The 18,629-nt window shown below is 41.4% G+C and overlaps 1 protein-coding gene across 1 annotated transcript in view; it reads right to left on the bottom strand.

Annotated features, from left to right (window-relative positions):
• LOC111979392 (amyloid-beta A4 protein-like) overlaps window positions 1-9,723 on the bottom strand; it is a 48,036-nt gene extending 38,313 nt beyond the window's left edge. The window contains 1 exon segment of the mRNA XM_024009902.3: window positions 9,483-9,723. Within this exon segment, the coding sequence (XP_023865670.1) occupies window positions 9,483-9,542 (60 nt within the window). The 5' untranslated portion in view covers window positions 9,543-9,723.
• Window positions 9,724-18,629: the final 8,906 nt, after the last annotated feature.

Here is an 18,629-nt window from a genome sequence, read left to right as displayed (position 1 = left end):
CGTGGTCATGCCATAGGCTTATAGGGTTTATGGCTGGGCGCTTGAGGGGTGGCAGCATTGAAACAAGTTTATGGGACAGTCCCGATTTCTTACCTGGACCATGACAATCGGCAGTTGAAGGTGTGTTTTAGGATGCTAAAGGTGTGTTATGGGTACGGGGGTGGTATGACAGTATCAGGGACAACACCCCCGTCTGGGATGGGGGAGGCTTTTGCAAAACAATTGGAGGTTTACTTCGAGTCAGTTGCAGCTGCAGTATGTTTAGCAGTGCATATATTATGGTACAGCTACATGGGTAGATGTCAGACATTGATACTGGTAGTATTGGTAAGTATGCATCAATTCTACTACTTTTTGGTAGTACGTTTACAGGCATATATTATGGTAAGTAATATTGAAACTTGTATCTCATCATGGTAAGTGGTGAAATAAGTATACCTATCTATAATTGTAATGGCTTAGCAGATTGTAAAAAAGACCATCAGTCTTTACCTGGCTCAAAGAGAAGGAATACAATATCTATTGTTTACAGGAAACTCACTCTCCAATTACAGGAAACTCACTCTCCAATTACAGATGAGGTTATATGGAAAAAGGACTAGGAGGAAGAAATATATTTCTGTCATGGGCAAAGAAACTCAAAAGGGGTGATCATATTAATTAATAACAATTTTGATCGGAATGTGCAAACTGTCCAAACAGATCCGAAAAGAAGGTGGATCATTTTAAAACATTCAATTGAACGATAAACAGATGTTGCTAATTCATCTATATGGTCCAAATAACGATGATCCACACTTCTTCTAAATGATATATACTAATCTCTCGAGCTCACAAGCAACAAATGACTTTTATTATGGTGGGAGATTAGAATACAGTTTTAAGTACCCCAATTGATCATAGATGTAAGTCGCTCTGGATAAGAGCGTCTGCTAAATGACTTAAATGTAAATGTAAATGTAAATAAATGAAAACACCTTCAAGCAATTTGGGAAATTACGAATATCATGGACACATTAGAACCATTGCATATATGGAGGCTTAAAAATCCAGACTTAGTGAGATATACAGTTGAAGTCGGAAGTTTATACATACACTTAGGTTGGAGTCATTAAAACTTGTTTTCAACCACTCCACAAATTTCATGTAAAACAAACTATAGTTTTGGCAAGTCGGTTAGGACATCTATTTGTGCATGACACAAGTCATTTTTCCAACAATTGTTTACAGACAGATTATTTCACTGTATCACAATTCCAGTGGGTCAGAGGTTTGCATACACTAAGTTGACTGTGCCTTTAAACAGCTTGGAAAATTTCAGAAAATTATATCATGGCTTTAGAAGCTCTGATAGGCTAATTGACATCATTTGAGTCAATTGGAGGTGTAGCTGTGGATGTATTTCAAGGCCTACCTTCAAACTCAGTGCCTCTTTGCTTGACATCATGGGAAAATCAAAAGAAATCAGCCAAGACATCAGAAAGAAAATTGTAGACGTCCACAAGTCTGCTTCATCCTTGGGAGCAATTTCCAAACGCCTGAAGGTACGTTAATCTGTACAAACAATAGTATGCATGTATAAACACCATGGGACCACGCAGCCGTCATATCGCTCAGGAAGGAGACGCGTTCTGTCTCCTAGAGATGAACGTACTTTGGGGTGAAAAGTGCAAATCAATCCCAGAACAACAGCAAAGGACCTTACGAAGATGCTGGAGGAAACAGTTACAAAAGTATCTATATCCACAGTAAAACAAGTCCTATGTTGATATAACCTGAAAGGCCGCTCAGCAAGGAAGAAGCCACTNCTATGTTGATATAACCTGAAAGGCCGCTCAGCAAGGAAGAAGCCACTGCTCCAAAACTGCCATAAAAAGCCAGACTACGCTTTGCAACTGCACATTTCTATTTTTGGATCATACTTTCTGGAGAAAGATCATACTTTCTGGAGAAATGTCCTCTGGTCTGATGAAACAAAAATAGAACTGTTTGACCATAATGACCATCATTATGTTTGGTGGAAAAAGGGGGAGGCTTGCAAGCCAGAGAACACCATCACAACCGTGAAGCACGGGGGTGGCAGCATCATGTTGTGGGGGTGCTTTGCTGAAGGAGGGACTGATGCACTTCACAAAATAGATGTCATCATGACAAAGGAAAATTATGTGGATATATTGAAGAAACATCAGGAAAGCTTGGTTGCAAATGGGTCTTCCAAAAATGGACAATGACCCCAAGCATACTTCCAAAGTTGTGGTAAAATGGCTTAAGGATAACAAAGTCAAGATATTTGAGTGGCCATCACAAAGCTCTGACCTCAATCCTATAGAACATTTGTGGGCAGAACTGAAGAAGTGTTTGCGAGCAAGGAAGCCTACAATCCTGACTCAGTTACACCAGCTCTGTCAGGAGGAATGGGACAAAATTCACCCAACTTATTGTGGGAAGCTTGTGGAAGGCTACCAGAAACGTTTGATCCAAGTTAAACAATTTAAAAGGCAATGCTACCAAATAATAATTGAGTGTATGTAAACTTCTGAACCACTGGGAATGTGACGAAAGAAATACAAGCAGAACTAAATCACTCTATTATTATTCTGACATTTCACATTCTAAAAATAAAAGTGGTGCTCCTAACTGACCCAAAACAGGGAATTTTTACTGGGATTAAATCAGGAATTGTGAAACTGAGTTTAAATGTATTTGGCTACGGTGTATGTAAACTTCCGACATCAACTGTACATTGAGGAGGCTTAATCAAGCGAGTCGTCTAGCCTTCGCGCTGACACCAAAAGTAAAAAATAAAAATAAAAAACCTTTGAAAGGGGGCAGAACACAGTCGAACCATCAACTAATTGGCATCCACATTAATTTCCATGTGGGCGAGGATATTGGAAATGTAATCAAAGCCTACTAGATGACGACCTGTTTTTAACCTAGACAAAAGATTCAAAATAACTTTTTCCTGCATAACATACAGTGCATTCAGAATGTATTCAGACCTTGACTTTTTCCACAGTTACGTAACAGTCTTATTCTAAAATGGATTAAATAGTTTTTTCCCCCTCATCAATCTACACACCATGCCCAATAATGACAAAGCAAAAACAGGTTTTTAGAAATTCTGCAAATGTATTAAAAATAAAACTGAACAATCACATTTACATAGGTATTCAGACACTTTACTCAGTACTTTGTTGAAGCACCTTTGGCAGCAATTATAGCCTTGAGTAGTCTTGGGTATAACACTACAAGCTTGGCACACCTGTATTTGGGGAGTTTCTCAGATTGTTCTCTGTAGCTCCTCTCAAGCTTTATCTGGTTGGATGGAGTGTCGCTGCACAGCTATTTTCAGGTCTCTCCAGAGATGTTTGATCGGGTTTAAGTCCAGGCTCTGGCTGGGCCACTCCTGCGTTGTCCAGAAGCCACTCCTGCGTTGTCTTGGCTGTGTGCTTAGGGTCATTGTCCTGTTGGAAGGTGAACCGTCACCCCAGTCTGGAGGTTCTGAGCGCTCTGGAGCAGGTTTTCATCAAGGATCTCGCTGTACTTGGCTCCGTTCATATTTCACCCGATCCTGACTAGTCTCCCAGTCCCTGATGCTGAAAAACATTCCCACAGCATGATGCTGCTACCACCATGCTTCACCGTAGGAATGGTGCCAGGTTTCCTCAAGACGTGGTGCTTGGCATTCAGGCCAAAGAGTTCAATCTTGGTTTCATCAGACCAGAGAATCTTGTTTCTCATGGTCTGAAAGTCCTTTAGGCAAACTCCAAGCGGGCTGTCATGTGCCTTTTACTGAGGAGTGGATTCATCTGGCCACCCTACTATAAAGGCCTGATTGGTGGAGTGCTGCAGAGATGGTTGTCCTTCTGGAAGGTTCTCCAATCTCCACAGAGGAACTCTGGAGCTCTGTCGAAGTGACCATCAGGTTCTTGGTCACCTCCCTGACCAATTCCTTCGACCTCATGGCTTGGTTTTTACTTTGACATGCAATGTCAACTGTAGACCTTAAATACACAGGTGTGTGCCTTTCCAGATCATGTCCAATCAATTGAATGTACCACAGGTGGACTCCAATCAAGTTGTAGAAACATCAAGGATGATCAATGGAAACAAGATGCACCTGACCTCAATTTCGAGTCTCATAGCAAAGGGTCTGAATTGTTATGTAAATAAGGTATCTATTTATATAGAATAAAATGTGCAAAAATGTTGCTTAGTCATTATGGGGTATCTGAGAACGGTGCCGAAGGAGATCGCTGCCGTTTTACAATCCCGTAACCAATTGTGCATGTTTTYTTGCGTTATTTGTAACTTATTTTGTACATAATGTTTCTGCCACCGTGTCTTATGAACGAAAAGAGCTTATAGATATCAAGACAACGATTACTCACCCCGTACTGGAGGAATACTTGTTCTTCAATGAGTCGGACGGGAAGGATTTACTTCAGACGCCCGACAACGCCCTCATCCCCGTAATTCAAATGAGAAAGAGACGGAGATATCGAAGACGAAGGTCCGGGTGCCTTGTAAGTATCCGTTGCCGAGAGGGTAATCTACCATCGGTCCTACTAGCCAACGTACAATCAATCGATAATAAAATAGACGAACTACAATCACATATATCCTACCAACGGGACATTCAAAACTGTAATATCTTATGTTTCACCGAGTCGTGGCTGAACGACGACTAACATACAGCTGGCGGGTTTTAATTTTTTTCGGCAGGATAGAACAGCGGCCTCTGGTAAGACAAGGGGGGGCGGTCTATGTATATTTGTAAACAACAGCTTGTGCATGAAATCTAAGAAAGTCTCAAGTTTTGCTCGCCTGAGGTAGAGTATCTCATGATAAGCTGTAGACCACACTATYTACCWAGAGAGTTTKYATCTGTATTTTTCATAGCTGCCTATATACCACCACAAACCAATGCTGGCACTAAGACMGCACTCAATGARCTGTATACSGCCATAAGCAAACAGGAAAACACTCATCCAAAGGCGGCGCTCCTAGTGGCYGGGGACTTTAATGCAGGGAAACTGAAATCCATTTTTACCACCTTTACTCCACACACAGAGACATGTACAAAGCTCTCCCTCGCCCTTTATTTGGCAAATCTGACCATAATTCTATCCTCCTGATTCCTGCTTACAAGCTAAAACTAAAGCAGGAAGCACAAGTGACTCAGACTATAAGAAAGTGGTCAGATTTTTCTTTTTCTTCATAAAAATAATATAATAATTCACCTTTATTTAACCAGGTTGGCCAGTTGAGAAAAAGTTCTMATTTACAACTGCGACCTGGCCAAGATAAAGCAAAGCAGTGCGACAAAAACAGAGTTACACATGGGATAAACAAACGTACAGTCAATAACACAATAGAAAAATCTATGTACAGTGTGTGCAAATGTAGCAAAATTAGGGAGGTAAGGCAAWAAATAGGCCATAGTGGCGAAACAATTACAATTTAGCATTAACACTGGAGTGATAAATGTGCAGATGATGATGTGCAAGTAGAGATACTGGGGTGCAAAATTGCAACAACAAAAAATAATATGGGGATGAGGTAGTTGGGTGTGCTATTTACAGATGGGCTGTGTACAGGTACAGTGATCGGTAAGCTGCTCTGACAGCTGATGCTTAAAGTTAGAAAGGGAGATATAGGTCTCCAGCTTCAGTGATTTTTGCAATTCGTTCCAGTCATTGGCAGCAGAGAACTGGAAGGAAAGACGGCTAAAGGAAGTGTTGGCTTTGGGGATGACCAGTGAAATATACCTGCTGGAGCACATGCTACAGGTGGGTGTTGCTATGGTGACCAGTGAGCTGAGGTAAGGCGGGGCTTTACCTAGCAAAGACTTATAGATGACCTGGAGCCAGTGGGTTTGGTGACGAATATGTAGCGAGAGCCAGCCAATGTTAAACAAGGTTGGAATGTAAATCAATGAAATGGGGTATCAGTCTACTCTGTGACACCCACAGAACACAACTGTGAAGAGTTTACGCAAATATTAGCGTTGTAGCTGTTATCGCGAGACTGTGACATCACCTCCCCAGTCAACCTATTGTGTGTATTGACATTCATATTGCACTGTACAGTTTTACCTAAGGATTGGGGATCAATGAAATGGGGTAACAGTCTACTCAAAACCCAATATATTTTTTCCCAACGTCCTTCTCAGAGTTTTCAGACTCCAAAACATCCACTCAGTATTGATTTTCCTCAGGAATAGTGTCAATACACACAGGTTGACAATAAATGTGGCTCAATTCACAGTTGTTTCAGAGTCCCGCAATAAGAGCTACGATGCTAATCTTCTCTGGGTGTCACTGTGTARACTGATACCCCATGTCATTGATCCACAGGTAAGGCTGTACAGTGAAATAAGTATGCCCCCAACGCAATTCTAAAGTATTATACATCCAGTGTGATTTCAACAGATTTGTCAAATTAACAAATTATTGTCTTTAGTTGATTTTATATAACATTCCAACCTCATTTAGCATGATCTATTCAATTATAGCATAATGCTACTATTTGTATTAATTTGCTTCTCTGTCAAAGACATACTTTTATTTTGAAGGCTAACCGCAAAGTCCACTACTGTGGCTAATCCTTATTGTGGCTAGCTTCACATAGATGGGTCCGACCACCATTAATCAAATAAGAACTGTCTTATGAATTCGGGTTATTTTAGATGATGACATCTAGCTAACTATAGCTACTGAAACAGATTGTCGTTTTGCTATGTTTTTGGGGAAGAACATTGTTTGCATCCATGAGCTAGCTAGCTCTTTTTATGACCAGCACTGTAGGTGTGCGAGACAACTACAGTCCCTGGTAATGGGGATGTATGTAAATGCCAACAAAATAACTTTGTGGTCAGTGTGTGTTTGTGTAACCTTAACGTAATTAGGCAAGTCAGAACAAATTCTTATTTAGAATGACGGCCAAACCCGGACAACGCTGGGCCAATTGTGCGCCGCCATATGGGACTTCCGGTCACGGCCGGTTGTGACACAGCCTGGGATCGAACCGCAGGCTGTAGTGATGCAGTGCCTTAGACCGCTGCGCCACTCGGGAGGCCAGATTGGGTTTTTATTTGTGATGTTGCTAATGATTAGGCTACTTGGTGTGGCCAAGTAAAATGTGCCTACAGTTGTGCTTTTCTTTCTCTATCAGTTACAGGTACACAAAACAAACAGACATATGTACGAACACACACATACACACTGCAACCAAAGTAGACCWTTATTTCCCTAAACACCTTCAAAATGATATAAAGATGATAAGAAAAAATAATATGTTTAAAGTTATGTTCCTAATAGAGCAGCTGTCAAACAGAGACTTGCCCATGTCTATTAGCATGTCGGGGTTGACCGACTGTTCTGGTATGCACACTTTGTTTACTAGTTTACAGTGCAATTATCCRGTTGGTTTTATGCTTACAGTCAAGGCACCAAGGAATGGCGTAAAACAGTCTAGATGCAACATAAGCTACTACTATCGACCCAGGCCCATTTTGAGGCTTTACTCACGAACATAGACAATTTGATGCTGTGTCATAACTCTTAAATGGAATAATGCACTGTTAAAAACAGCAACCTCCTCAGTGCCGTCTAGCCACCGTGTATCTCAGCACTGCAGCACTGACGCCATCTTGCTTGTGTCAAGCTTCACTCTTTTCCATCATAACCCACCAGCATCCACTGGCCGGTTATGTGGCAAATGCAACATTGGATCATGTTAATGTGTTCAATAACTATCCATATGCACAGCAGTTCCATATTTCCTTGTATCAGAAAAGCAACAATGTATCCTCACTCTCAAAAGGAGTAGGCTAACACAAACTGATTTATAGACTAAATTAAACCCTGCTATGTGAATCTAACATAGAGATTTGAAAGTGGGTCACAGCATTTATAGTAACCCAGTGAGCAAAATTATGTTGAAAAGACGTTGAAATCCAATCCAACATACAAAGATTATAAACGGGTGGATTAACGAAAGATGAAACAACGTCGTTTCTGGACGTTGAAAATACGCATTTACTGTACTCTACTGAACTATTACTCTGCTATGCTCTACTGTACTGTGCTGTCCAAACTTGTGAAACAAATCTATTGTTGTCAGAACCAAATCATAAATGTCTATGTTTGGGACAAATCGAAGCCGGTCTGGGCCGGACGTCTGTGGACATTGAACACATTTTTACAACTTTTCAATGTCCATGGACATCAGGTGTCGGACGTGCTCACTGGGAGGCCCTACGCTAGTTAAGGCTAAAGTGTAAATGCCCAAAGGATGTAACCTGTAGGTCCTTCATTTGATGTTGACAAGCAGATAGCCTATCATTGCAATAGAATGGCATTTATGGTTCATTGCGACTTTAATGGTAGGTTAATTTTAGGCACCGATTTTTTKGGGGGATAATGATATCCCCATTGATAAGCCATGGGTTGCAGCGTCGCTTGCAGTTGAACCGGTTGACCACCTTAAAATGATAGACTGCTTTATGGTCCTTAGGCCTAATTATGTCGTTTATCAGGTCTAAACGCGTGTCTAGCCTAATCTGTTCAATATTCCTGAAAAGGATCACACACCCTTGAAAAATACAAAATGCGGGGTGTATTCATTAGTCAGATTCCGTTGCAAAACATTTTGCAAAGGAAATTGTTTACTCCAAACGGAAAACGTTTTGCAACGGAAGCTATACTTTCTATTGGACACAATCTGGTATGTCCCTCCCCGTTTTTTTTGCTCTGTTTGCTTCCGTTTGGTTCCTAGAGTAAATGGTAAATTGTTTCCGTTGCAAAACGTTTTGTAACAGACGAAACGTTTTGCAACGGAATCAAACTAATTAATACACGCCAGCATACGTTTACCACCATTGAAACAACGCAATCCCACAATATAGCTAGGCCCTAACATTTTCGCATATAGGCTAAATGAGTAGTTTGTCAGTAGAGAAGCAGACCAATACTTTAGTTTGTCATTCCAGGTCCCTGTAATCTAGTGCCAAACTGTCAAGCCAGTGTCGTTGACAACGGTAGGCCAATTATAGGCCTAAAAATAAATATTGAATGTTTTTGCTTTACGCATTTGGATATTCCACTCCATAGCTAGTTAAGGCTACGAGAGTGATAAAAACAAGCTATTCTCGACACTACTACGCAGGCTGCAATTAGCAGAAAGATGGAGTGGTTGGAACAAGATGAGAAATGTAGCCTAGTAATCGCATTAAAACCTATGGTGTTTAACGTATAGTGTCTTAAAAACATTGTAGAATTTTGTAATTTAGTAACATTTCTTTCTTCCTCCAAATGCAATCTTGATTCACCGTGGGTCTGAATTCCGTTATTTTCACTCCTCCTGCCTTCAGTTCACCCATATCCTCCGCTGCTACAGGGACGGGAACTAGCTTATGGAGGTTCGTGCTTTTCCCGATACACGAAGAACGCTGACCTGTTCTCCCCTTTTCTTACCTCAGATGCCAGCGTCAAGGTCGCAACCCATAACAGCAGAAATGCCGTTCGCTCGCCCATGCCGTTGACCCTAAATCAGTTTTGTCCAATATCTGAAAAATATTCCGATAAATCCGATGCTCTATCCCGTTCCCGTGCACTCCCGGTTGGCGATGGCGTGTTTAATGATGGAAAGCGAGAACGAGGCTGGCCAGCTYCCCCAAAGCCTGTCACCTGACCGGGCCAATAGTGTGTGATTGCGGCCCGAGAGAATAGGCTAGCCTATGGGAAGAAACTTGAGGGAGACAGGACTGCAGCCAGCTCCGATTGTGGGATATAGGCCGAAAGGTGAGCAGATGTTTAACACACCTAGTCATACACTTTATAGAGAAAGATCTCTTTCCCCCCCTCTGTCTCCTACAAACATGAAGGTTTCCTCATGTTTAATCTGCTCTCATTCATTCTTTGTTTATGAAATGTCCCTATAGGCTAGTTCTGATGATACACACACACACAAAGACATACATACCACTAAAACCTAATTTCACAATCCTAAAAGAATTAGGCAATCCCAAAATGCAGCAGTTTTTAACGCAATATCAAATCATTATATATATTTTTTCATTGTTTAATTTAACCTTTATTTAACTAGGCAAGTCAGTTAARGACAAATTATTATTTACAATGACAGCCTATTTCTGGGTAACATTTAATATTAAGTACCTTACTGTTATTTTTTTTCAATTAAAATTGTCAAAAATGAACAGAGATACACTATGTACACAAAAGTATGTGGACACCACTTCAAATTAGTGGATTTTGCTATTTCAGTCATACCCTTTGCTGAGAGGTGTATAAAATTGAGCGCACAACCATGCCGTTTCCATAGACAAACATTGGCAGGAGAATGGCCTTACTGAAGAGCTCAGGGACTTTCAACGTGGCACCGTCATAGGATGACACCTTTCTAACAAGTCAGTTAGTCAAATATCTGCCCTGCTAGAGCTGCCCTGGTCTACTGAAAGTGCTGTTATTGTTAAGTGGAGTCTAGCAGCAACAACGGCTCAGCCACAAAGTGGTAGGCCACACAAGCTCACAGAACGGGACCACCGAGTGCTGAAGCGCGTAGTGCATAAAAACATCTGTCCTCGGTTGCAACACTCACTACCGAGTTCCAAACTGCCTCTGGAAGCAACGTCAGAACAAGAACTGTTCGTCGTGAGCTTCATGAAATGGGTTTCCATGGCCGAGCAGGCGCACACAAGCCTAACATCACCATGCGCGTGCAATGCCACGTGTCAGCTGGAGTGGTGTAAAGCACAACACCATTGGATTCTGGAGCAGTGGAAACGCATTCTCTGGAGTGATTAATCACGCTTCATCATCTGGCAGTCCGAAAGACAAATCTGGGTTTGGCTGATGCAGGAGAACGCTACCTGCCCCAATGCTTAGTGCCAACTGTAAAGTTTGGTGGAGGAGGAATAATGGTCTGGGGCTATTTTTCATGGTTCGGGCTAGGCCCCTTATTTCCAATGAAGGGAAATATTAAAGCTATAGCATACAATGACATTCTACGATTCTGTTCTTCCAAACTTTGTGGCAACAGTTTGGGGAAGGCCCTTTCCTGTTTCAGCATGACAATGCCCCCGTGCACAAAGCACGGTATGGAATAACTTGACTGGCCTGCACAGTGCCATGACCTCAACCCTATCAGACACTTTTGGGATGAATTGGAACGCCGACTGCGAGCCAGGCCTAATCGCCCAACATCAACGCCCGACCTCACTAATGCTCGTGGCTGAATGGAWGCAAGTCCCCGCAGCAATGTTCCAACATCTAGTGGAAAGCCCCCCTTTTCTGCCATCTGGGAAGGACCAACTCCATATTAATGCCCATGATTTTGGAATGAGATATTCAACAAGCAGGTGACCAAATACTTTTAGTCATATAGTGTAGCTTCTTAGCAAAGAGCAATTTCGCAAGCAAGAACTTTGCTAGGACTGTCTATAAGTGGTCTGAGTAAGGGGCCTAATTGGATGAGCCTAATGGGAGAGATATATAATGTGAAAACTAGCTGTTATTGGCAGAGAAGTTTGAAACTATTTTTGTTATTGGTCTAYTAATTTATACCGCCAGGTGATGTCGCCAGGCAGGCCAAAACTCCATCCCACCAAAACAGGCTGAAATTTGACAGTCTATTCAAACAGTTCTTGCACGAAAACAGCATTATCGTCATTTTCACAATTACACAGTATTATTCCAACCTCAGTCTGAAAATATATAACACAGGAAAATCACTTTTTGACGTAATGTACTTTATTATTCCAGAGAAACATGTGAATCTGAAAATAACTGATCTGAAACTGTTTGTTTACCTTACTTTTTAGCCTCACAGTGGCCAGATGGACAGAGGAGAGGTTCCTTCTGCCAAAGAAATCACATTTTATTTGTCACATGCGCCAAATACCGTGAAATGCTTACTTACAGTAGCTTGCAAAAGTATTCACTCCCCTTGGCATTTTTCCTATTTTGTTGCCTTATAACCTGGAATTAAAATAGATTTGGGGGGTTTTGTATCATTTGATTTATACAACATGCCTACCACTTTGAAGATGCAAAATATTTTTGGGAGTGAAACAAACAAGAAATAACACAAAAAACAGAACTTGAGCTTGCATAACTATTCACCCCCCAAAGTCAATACTTTGTAGAGCCACCTTTTGTAGCAATTACAGCTGCAAGTCTCTTGGGGTATGTCTCTATAAGCTTGGCACATCTAGCCACTGGGATTTTTGCCCATTCTTCAAGGCAAAACTGATCTAGCTCCTTCAAGTTGGATGGGTTCCGCTGGTGTACAGCAATCTTTAAGTCATACCACAGATTCTCAATTGGATTGAGGTCTGGGCTTTGACTAGGCCATTCCAAGACATTTAAATGTTTCCCCTTAAACCACTTGAGTGTTGCTTTATCAGTGTGCTTTGGGTCATTGTCCTGCTGGAAGGTGAATCTCTGTCCCAGTCTCAAATSTCTGGAAGACTGAAACAGGTTCCCTCAAGAATTTCCCTGTATTTAGCGCCATCCATCATTCCTTCAATTCTGACCAGTTTCCCAGTMCCTGCCGATGAAAAACATCCCCACAGCATGATGCTGTCACTGTGGGGATGGTGTTCTCGGGGTGATGAGAGGTGTTGGTTTTGCGCTAGACATAGCGTTTTCCTTGATGGCCAAAAAGCTACATTTTAGTCTCATCTGACCAGAGTACCTCCTTCCATATGTTTGGGGAGTCTCCCACATGCCTTTTGGCGAACACCAAACGTGTTGGCTTATTTTTTTCTGGACACTCTTCCGTAAACCCCAGCTCTGTGGAGTGTACGGCTTAAAGTGGTCCTATGGACAGATACTCCAATCTCTGCTGTGGAGCTTTGCAGCTCCTTCAGGGTTATCTTTGTTCTCTTTGTTGCATGTCTGATTAATGCCCTCCTTGCCTGGTCTGTGTGTTTTGGTGGGCATGCCTCTCTTGGCACGTTTGTTGTGGTGTCATATTCTTTCCATTTTTTKGTAATAGATTTAATGGTGCTCCATGGGATGTTCAAAGTTTCTGATCTTTTTTTATAACCCAACCCTGATCTGTACTTCTCCACAACTTTGTCCCTGACCTGTTTGGAGAGCTCCTTGGTCTTCATGGTGCCCCTTGCTTAGTGGTGTTGCAGACTCTGGGGCCTTTCGGAACAGGTGTATATATACTGAGATCATGTGACACTTAGATTGCACACAGGTGGAATTTATTTAACTAATTATGTGACTTCTGAAGGCAATTGGTTGCACCAGATCTTATTTAGGGGCTTCATAGCAAAGAGGGTGAATACATATGCATGCACCACTTTCACATTTTAATTATTTTTGAATTTTTTGAAACAAGTTGTTTTTTTCATTTCACTTCACCAATTTGGACTATTTTGTGTTAGTACATTACATGAAATCCAAATAAAATTCAATTTAAATTACAGGTTGTAATGCAACAAAATAGGAAAAACGCCAAGGGGGATGAATACTTTTGCAAGGCACTGTACAAGTCCTTAATCAACAATGTAGTTAAGAAGAATAAGAGATAAGAAAATATTGATTAAATAAACAAAAGTTTTTTTTTAAAGTAACAATAAAATTAAAATAACAAGGCAATATACAGGGAGTACCGGTACCGAGTCAATGTGTGGGGGTACAGGTTAGTCAAGGTAATTGAGGTAATATGTACATGTAGGTAGGGGTAAAGTGACTATGCATAGATAATAAACAGCAAGTAGCAGCAGTGTAAAAAAAAAAAGGGGGGGTCAAGGCAAATAGTCTGGGTAGCCATTTGATTAATTGTTCAGCAGTCTTATAGCTTGGGGGTAGAAGCTGTTAAGGAGCCTTTTGGACCTAGATTTGGCGCTCCGGTACCGCTTGCCTTGCAGTAGCAGAGAGAACATACTATGACTAGGGTGGCAGGGGTCTTTGACAATTTTTTGGGCCTTCCTCTAACACCGCCTGGTATTGAGGTCCTAAATGGCAGGAAGTGATGTACTCTGTAGTGCTCTTCAGTCGGAAAGTTAACAAGAATATGTGATCCACTTGACAGGAGGAATATAATGGTCAATATCAACTTAATTAGGTATAATACAACTTTATGTGTCATTTAATTTAAATGTGTTGTTCAGATTTTAAAGGAAAATATAGTGTTTTGTTTGAACACTGTCCCGAGCAATGGTTCTATAATCCTGAGTTTTGGTTCTGGGTTGAGGCAATGTTGACCTTTCTGATGTAGATGTACTGCCCTCTGGTGGCATGTGCTTTAAGGCTCATTTCTGCCAGTGCAAGTATTACTGTACCAATTTATTAGGCTCATGAGCAAAAGACAAGGATGTCTGGGTGGCCGATGGAGTTGATGTAGGCTATTCCATCAGATTCCACGGTTATACTGCCAGAGACATTTGAAAACGAAGAGATTAACACCTGCAGCATCTCTAGCTATAGCCAACGAAAACGATATGAGGGGAAAACGTCGGTCACTCACCCACTCCTCCATTGACATTACATCCTTCCAGCAGCTAGCTAGCTAGCTAATGGTTATACTGTGTGTCTTTAGCTTGCTAAATAAATAGCTAGTTACATAAATTGATAGGCTAGCCCAGGGTGTCAAACTCTATCAGAAAAACAATGAAATTGCGGCTATTTGTTTTGACAATAAACCGTCCAACTACGACCCAAACTGGACATATTTTTTCAAATAAAACAATGTCCCTTTATAACGTTCACTTACACTGAACAAACACATATAAACGCAACATGTAGTGTTGGTCCCTTTTTTCATGAGCTGAAATAAAAGATCCCAGACATGTTTAATATGGACTAAAAGCTTATTTCTCTCAAATGTTGTACACAAATTTGTTTACATCCCTGTTAGTGAGCATTTCTCCTTTGCCAAGATATTAAATCCACCTGACAGGTGTGGCACATCAAGAAGCTGATTAAACACCATGATCATTACACAGACTCAAATCACTGGCCACTTTAAAAATTGATTTAATAATGGTATCACAAGTCACTTTAAGTAATGCCACTTCAATAATGTTTACATATTCTACATTACTCATCTCATATGTATATACTGTATTTTATACCATCTATTGCATCTTGCCTATGCCGCACGGCCATCACACATCCATATATTTATATGTACATATTCTTATTCCATCCCCTTACATTGTGTGTATGAGGTAGTCGATATTACTGCACTGTCAGAACTAGAAGCACAAGCATTTCGCTACACTCACATTAACATCTGCTAACCATGTCTATGTGACCAATAAGATTTGATTTGACAGGTGCACCTTGTGCTGGGGACAACAAAAGTGTGCCGTTTTGTCATACAACACAATGCCACAGATGTCTCAAGTTTTGAGGGAGTGTGTAATTGGCATGCTGACTGTAGGAATGTCCACCAGAGCTGTTGCCAGAAAATGTAATGTTCATTTCTCTACCATAAAATGTAGTTTTAGAGAATTTGGCAGTACCTCCAACAGCCTCACAACCGCAGACCACGTGTAACTACGGCAGCCCAGGACCTCCACATCCGGCTTTTTCACCTGCAGGATCATCTGAGACCAGCCAACTGCACAGCTGATGAAACTGTTGTTTTGCCCAACTGAATCATTTCTGTACAAAATGTCAGAAGCCGTTTTAGGGAAGCTCATCTGCGTTCTCGTCGTCCTCACCAGGGTCTTGACCCGACTTCAGGTGTCAAAAGCTCACTTTTGCCAGTTTCAACTGTACCTGGTAGATGGCAGACAGCGTGTATCGCACCGTGTGGGTGAGCGGTTTGCTGATGTCAATTTTGTGAACAGAACCGAGGTAAAGACAGTTTCAGGTTGGATATTCAACGGATATTCGCGCTTTCAAACCTCAATAGCTTTCAAACTACTTGAGCAACAGACTCCAAATAAGTGTCACGATGTTGGAAAAATTGTGCACAACATTGCACAGTCTTAATTTCACGATTTGGATATTAATTTGTTTTGTAAAACTAATAAATGTGGAAATGTGCGCAGCATTGTGTATTCCTAGTTGAATAAGTTTGGGAGAGTAAACAAAGTACAAACTTTTTTTACATTTGAATTTCAATAGCTCCTTGGTCATGTGACCTACTCAATCAATCATCAATCAATCAATTTTATTTTATATAGCCCTTCGTACATCAGCTAATATCTCGAAGTGCTGTACAGACACCCAGCCTAAAACCCCAAACAGCTAGTAATGCAGGTGTAGAAGCACCTACTGACTTCAAACACGGTTCAGAATGTACACTCAATGGGCCTACACATTGCACACCCTTTAGTTTGTTCATTTATCTCACAATTTTACATTAAATTATGTTTTTCAATGTTTCTAATTTCAATAGCTCCTTGGTCGTGTGACCTACTGGACTCAAACAAGGTTCAGAATGTCCACTGACTAAACTTCGATATTGCACACCCTTTAGTTTGTCCCTTTTCATCTCACACGATTTTACATTAATTTTTCAAAATTTCAATAGCTCCTTGATCATGTGACCTACTGACAAGGTTCAGAATGTGCACTGAGTAGGCCTACACATTGCACACCTTTTAGTTTGTCCATTTTCATCTCACACGTTTTTACATACATTTTTCAATAGCTCCTTGGTCRTGTGACCTACTGGACTCAAACAAGGTTCAGAATGTCCACTGACTACCACTGAGTGYCCCATGGTGGCAGTGGGGTTTTGGTATGGGCAGGCATACGCTACGGACAACAGCACAATTGCATTTTATCGATGGCAATTTGAATGCTCAAAGATACCGTGACGACATCCTGAGGCCCATTGTATTGCCATTCGCTCCCCTCACCTCATGTTTCCGCATGATAATGCATGGCCCCATCGCAAGGATCTGTACACAATTTCTGGAAGCTGAAAATGTCCCAGTTCTTCCATGGCCTGCATACCCACCAGACATATCACCCATTGAGCATGTTTGGGATGCTCTTGATCGATGTGTACGACAGCGTGTTCCAGTTCCCGCCAATATCCAGCATCTTCGCACAGCCATTGAAGAGGAGTCGGACAACATTCCACAGTCAACAGCCTGATCAACTATGAGAAGGAGATGTGTCCTGCTGCATGAGGCAAATGGTGGGCCCACCAGATACTGACATTTGTTTTTAAGGTAACTGTGACCAACATATGCAAATCTGAATTCCTAATCATGTGATACTCAGATTGTGGCCTTACTTATTTAAATTGACTGATTTCCTAAACTGTAACTCAATAAAATATTTTAAATTGTTGCGTTTATATTGTTCTGCGTATGTACGTAGGATGCTGTATATAGCATTTTCATATATTAAAACAAAATAATATTTGTCCATCCTTTGCTGCTATGTATTGTAGTTGAGTAGCCAAGGCTACTTGTAACGATGTGCGCTCAGAGTCAGGAAGCAAGTTCAGGGAGTGAGTGTTTTAATAAATGAAACATAATACAAAACAAGAAACACGAACAATGCACAGACAGGAAACTGAAACAATGACGCATGGGGAAGTAACCAAAGGGAGTGACATATATAAGGCAGGTAATCAAGGAGTTGATGGAGTCCAGGTGAGTGTCATTATGCGCTGATGTGCGTAATGATGGTGACAGGTGTGCGCCATAACGAGCAGCCTGGTGACCTAGAGGCCAGAGAGGGAGCACACGTGACACTACTGCTCAAATGTTGCTGTAATAGGCCAACATGTTTGTCTTTTGCATGGTGTTTTGTTGCAGGTTTTGTTGTTCGGTTATTCATTGTCAAGCTTTAAAACCCGAAGCCAGACTGCAACATTTAGTAGCCTAGCTATGACGGTGGCATTTGTACACTTTCTCTCTGCTGCTTGCTGTAAATGCCAGCGCATCAGGCTGTAGTTTCACAAAGTAGATGACTCAACTGTTGACTAGTTTATACTAGTTTGTGTGTCCTATTCGGCATGCGGGCCTTGTTTGACACGTGCGCTAGGCTATTGGACACGTTATGACTGACTTGTGATCTTTGCCCTTGCTTGTTTGCTTCTATTGACATTCCCCAGCCTTAATTACCTTCTCAGTTACCATCTCAGTTTTTGTTCAAAATATTGAGTCATTACTGAAACGGTGCATCCCGAATGGATGGGGGCAGCAAATGTAACAGTATAGCTTCCGTCCCTCTCCTCGCCCCTACCAGGGACCCTCTGCACACATCGACAACATCTACCCTCGAAGCATCGTTACCCATCGCTCCACAAAAGCCGTTGCCTTTGCAGAGTAAGGGGAACAACTACTTCAAGGTCTCAGAGCTAGTAACGTCACAGATTGAAACTTTAGCCATTTCACATCACAAACAATGTACCAGGCAGCTGTGATTTACAACCTGATAGCAATCTTTTTTGGGACTACCAAGAAATGTATTAGTGAATCATGGATTGAACTGCATCCATCTATTCTGCCAACAATGCCTTACTGTATGTCATGGAATTATGTGTAAAATATAACCTATTTTTAAAACCTCGTGTAAAGGTGTGTTCTTTAAGAGCAATCGCTCTGGGCGTTCGTTAATTCAGAGCGTTATCAGATTGTCCGGTCATAAATTCTGAGCGTTTCGCTCTTG

Source organism: Salvelinus sp. IW2-2015, linkage group LG2, assembly GCF_002910315.2.
Source record: "Salvelinus sp. IW2-2015 linkage group LG2, ASM291031v2, whole genome shotgun sequence".
In the NCBI taxonomy this organism is placed as follows: Eukaryota; Metazoa; Chordata; class Actinopteri; order Salmoniformes; family Salmonidae; genus Salvelinus; species Salvelinus sp. IW2-2015.
The sequence above is the reverse complement of the archived record's forward strand: the minus strand, read 5'-3'. Positions and strand labels throughout refer to the sequence as shown.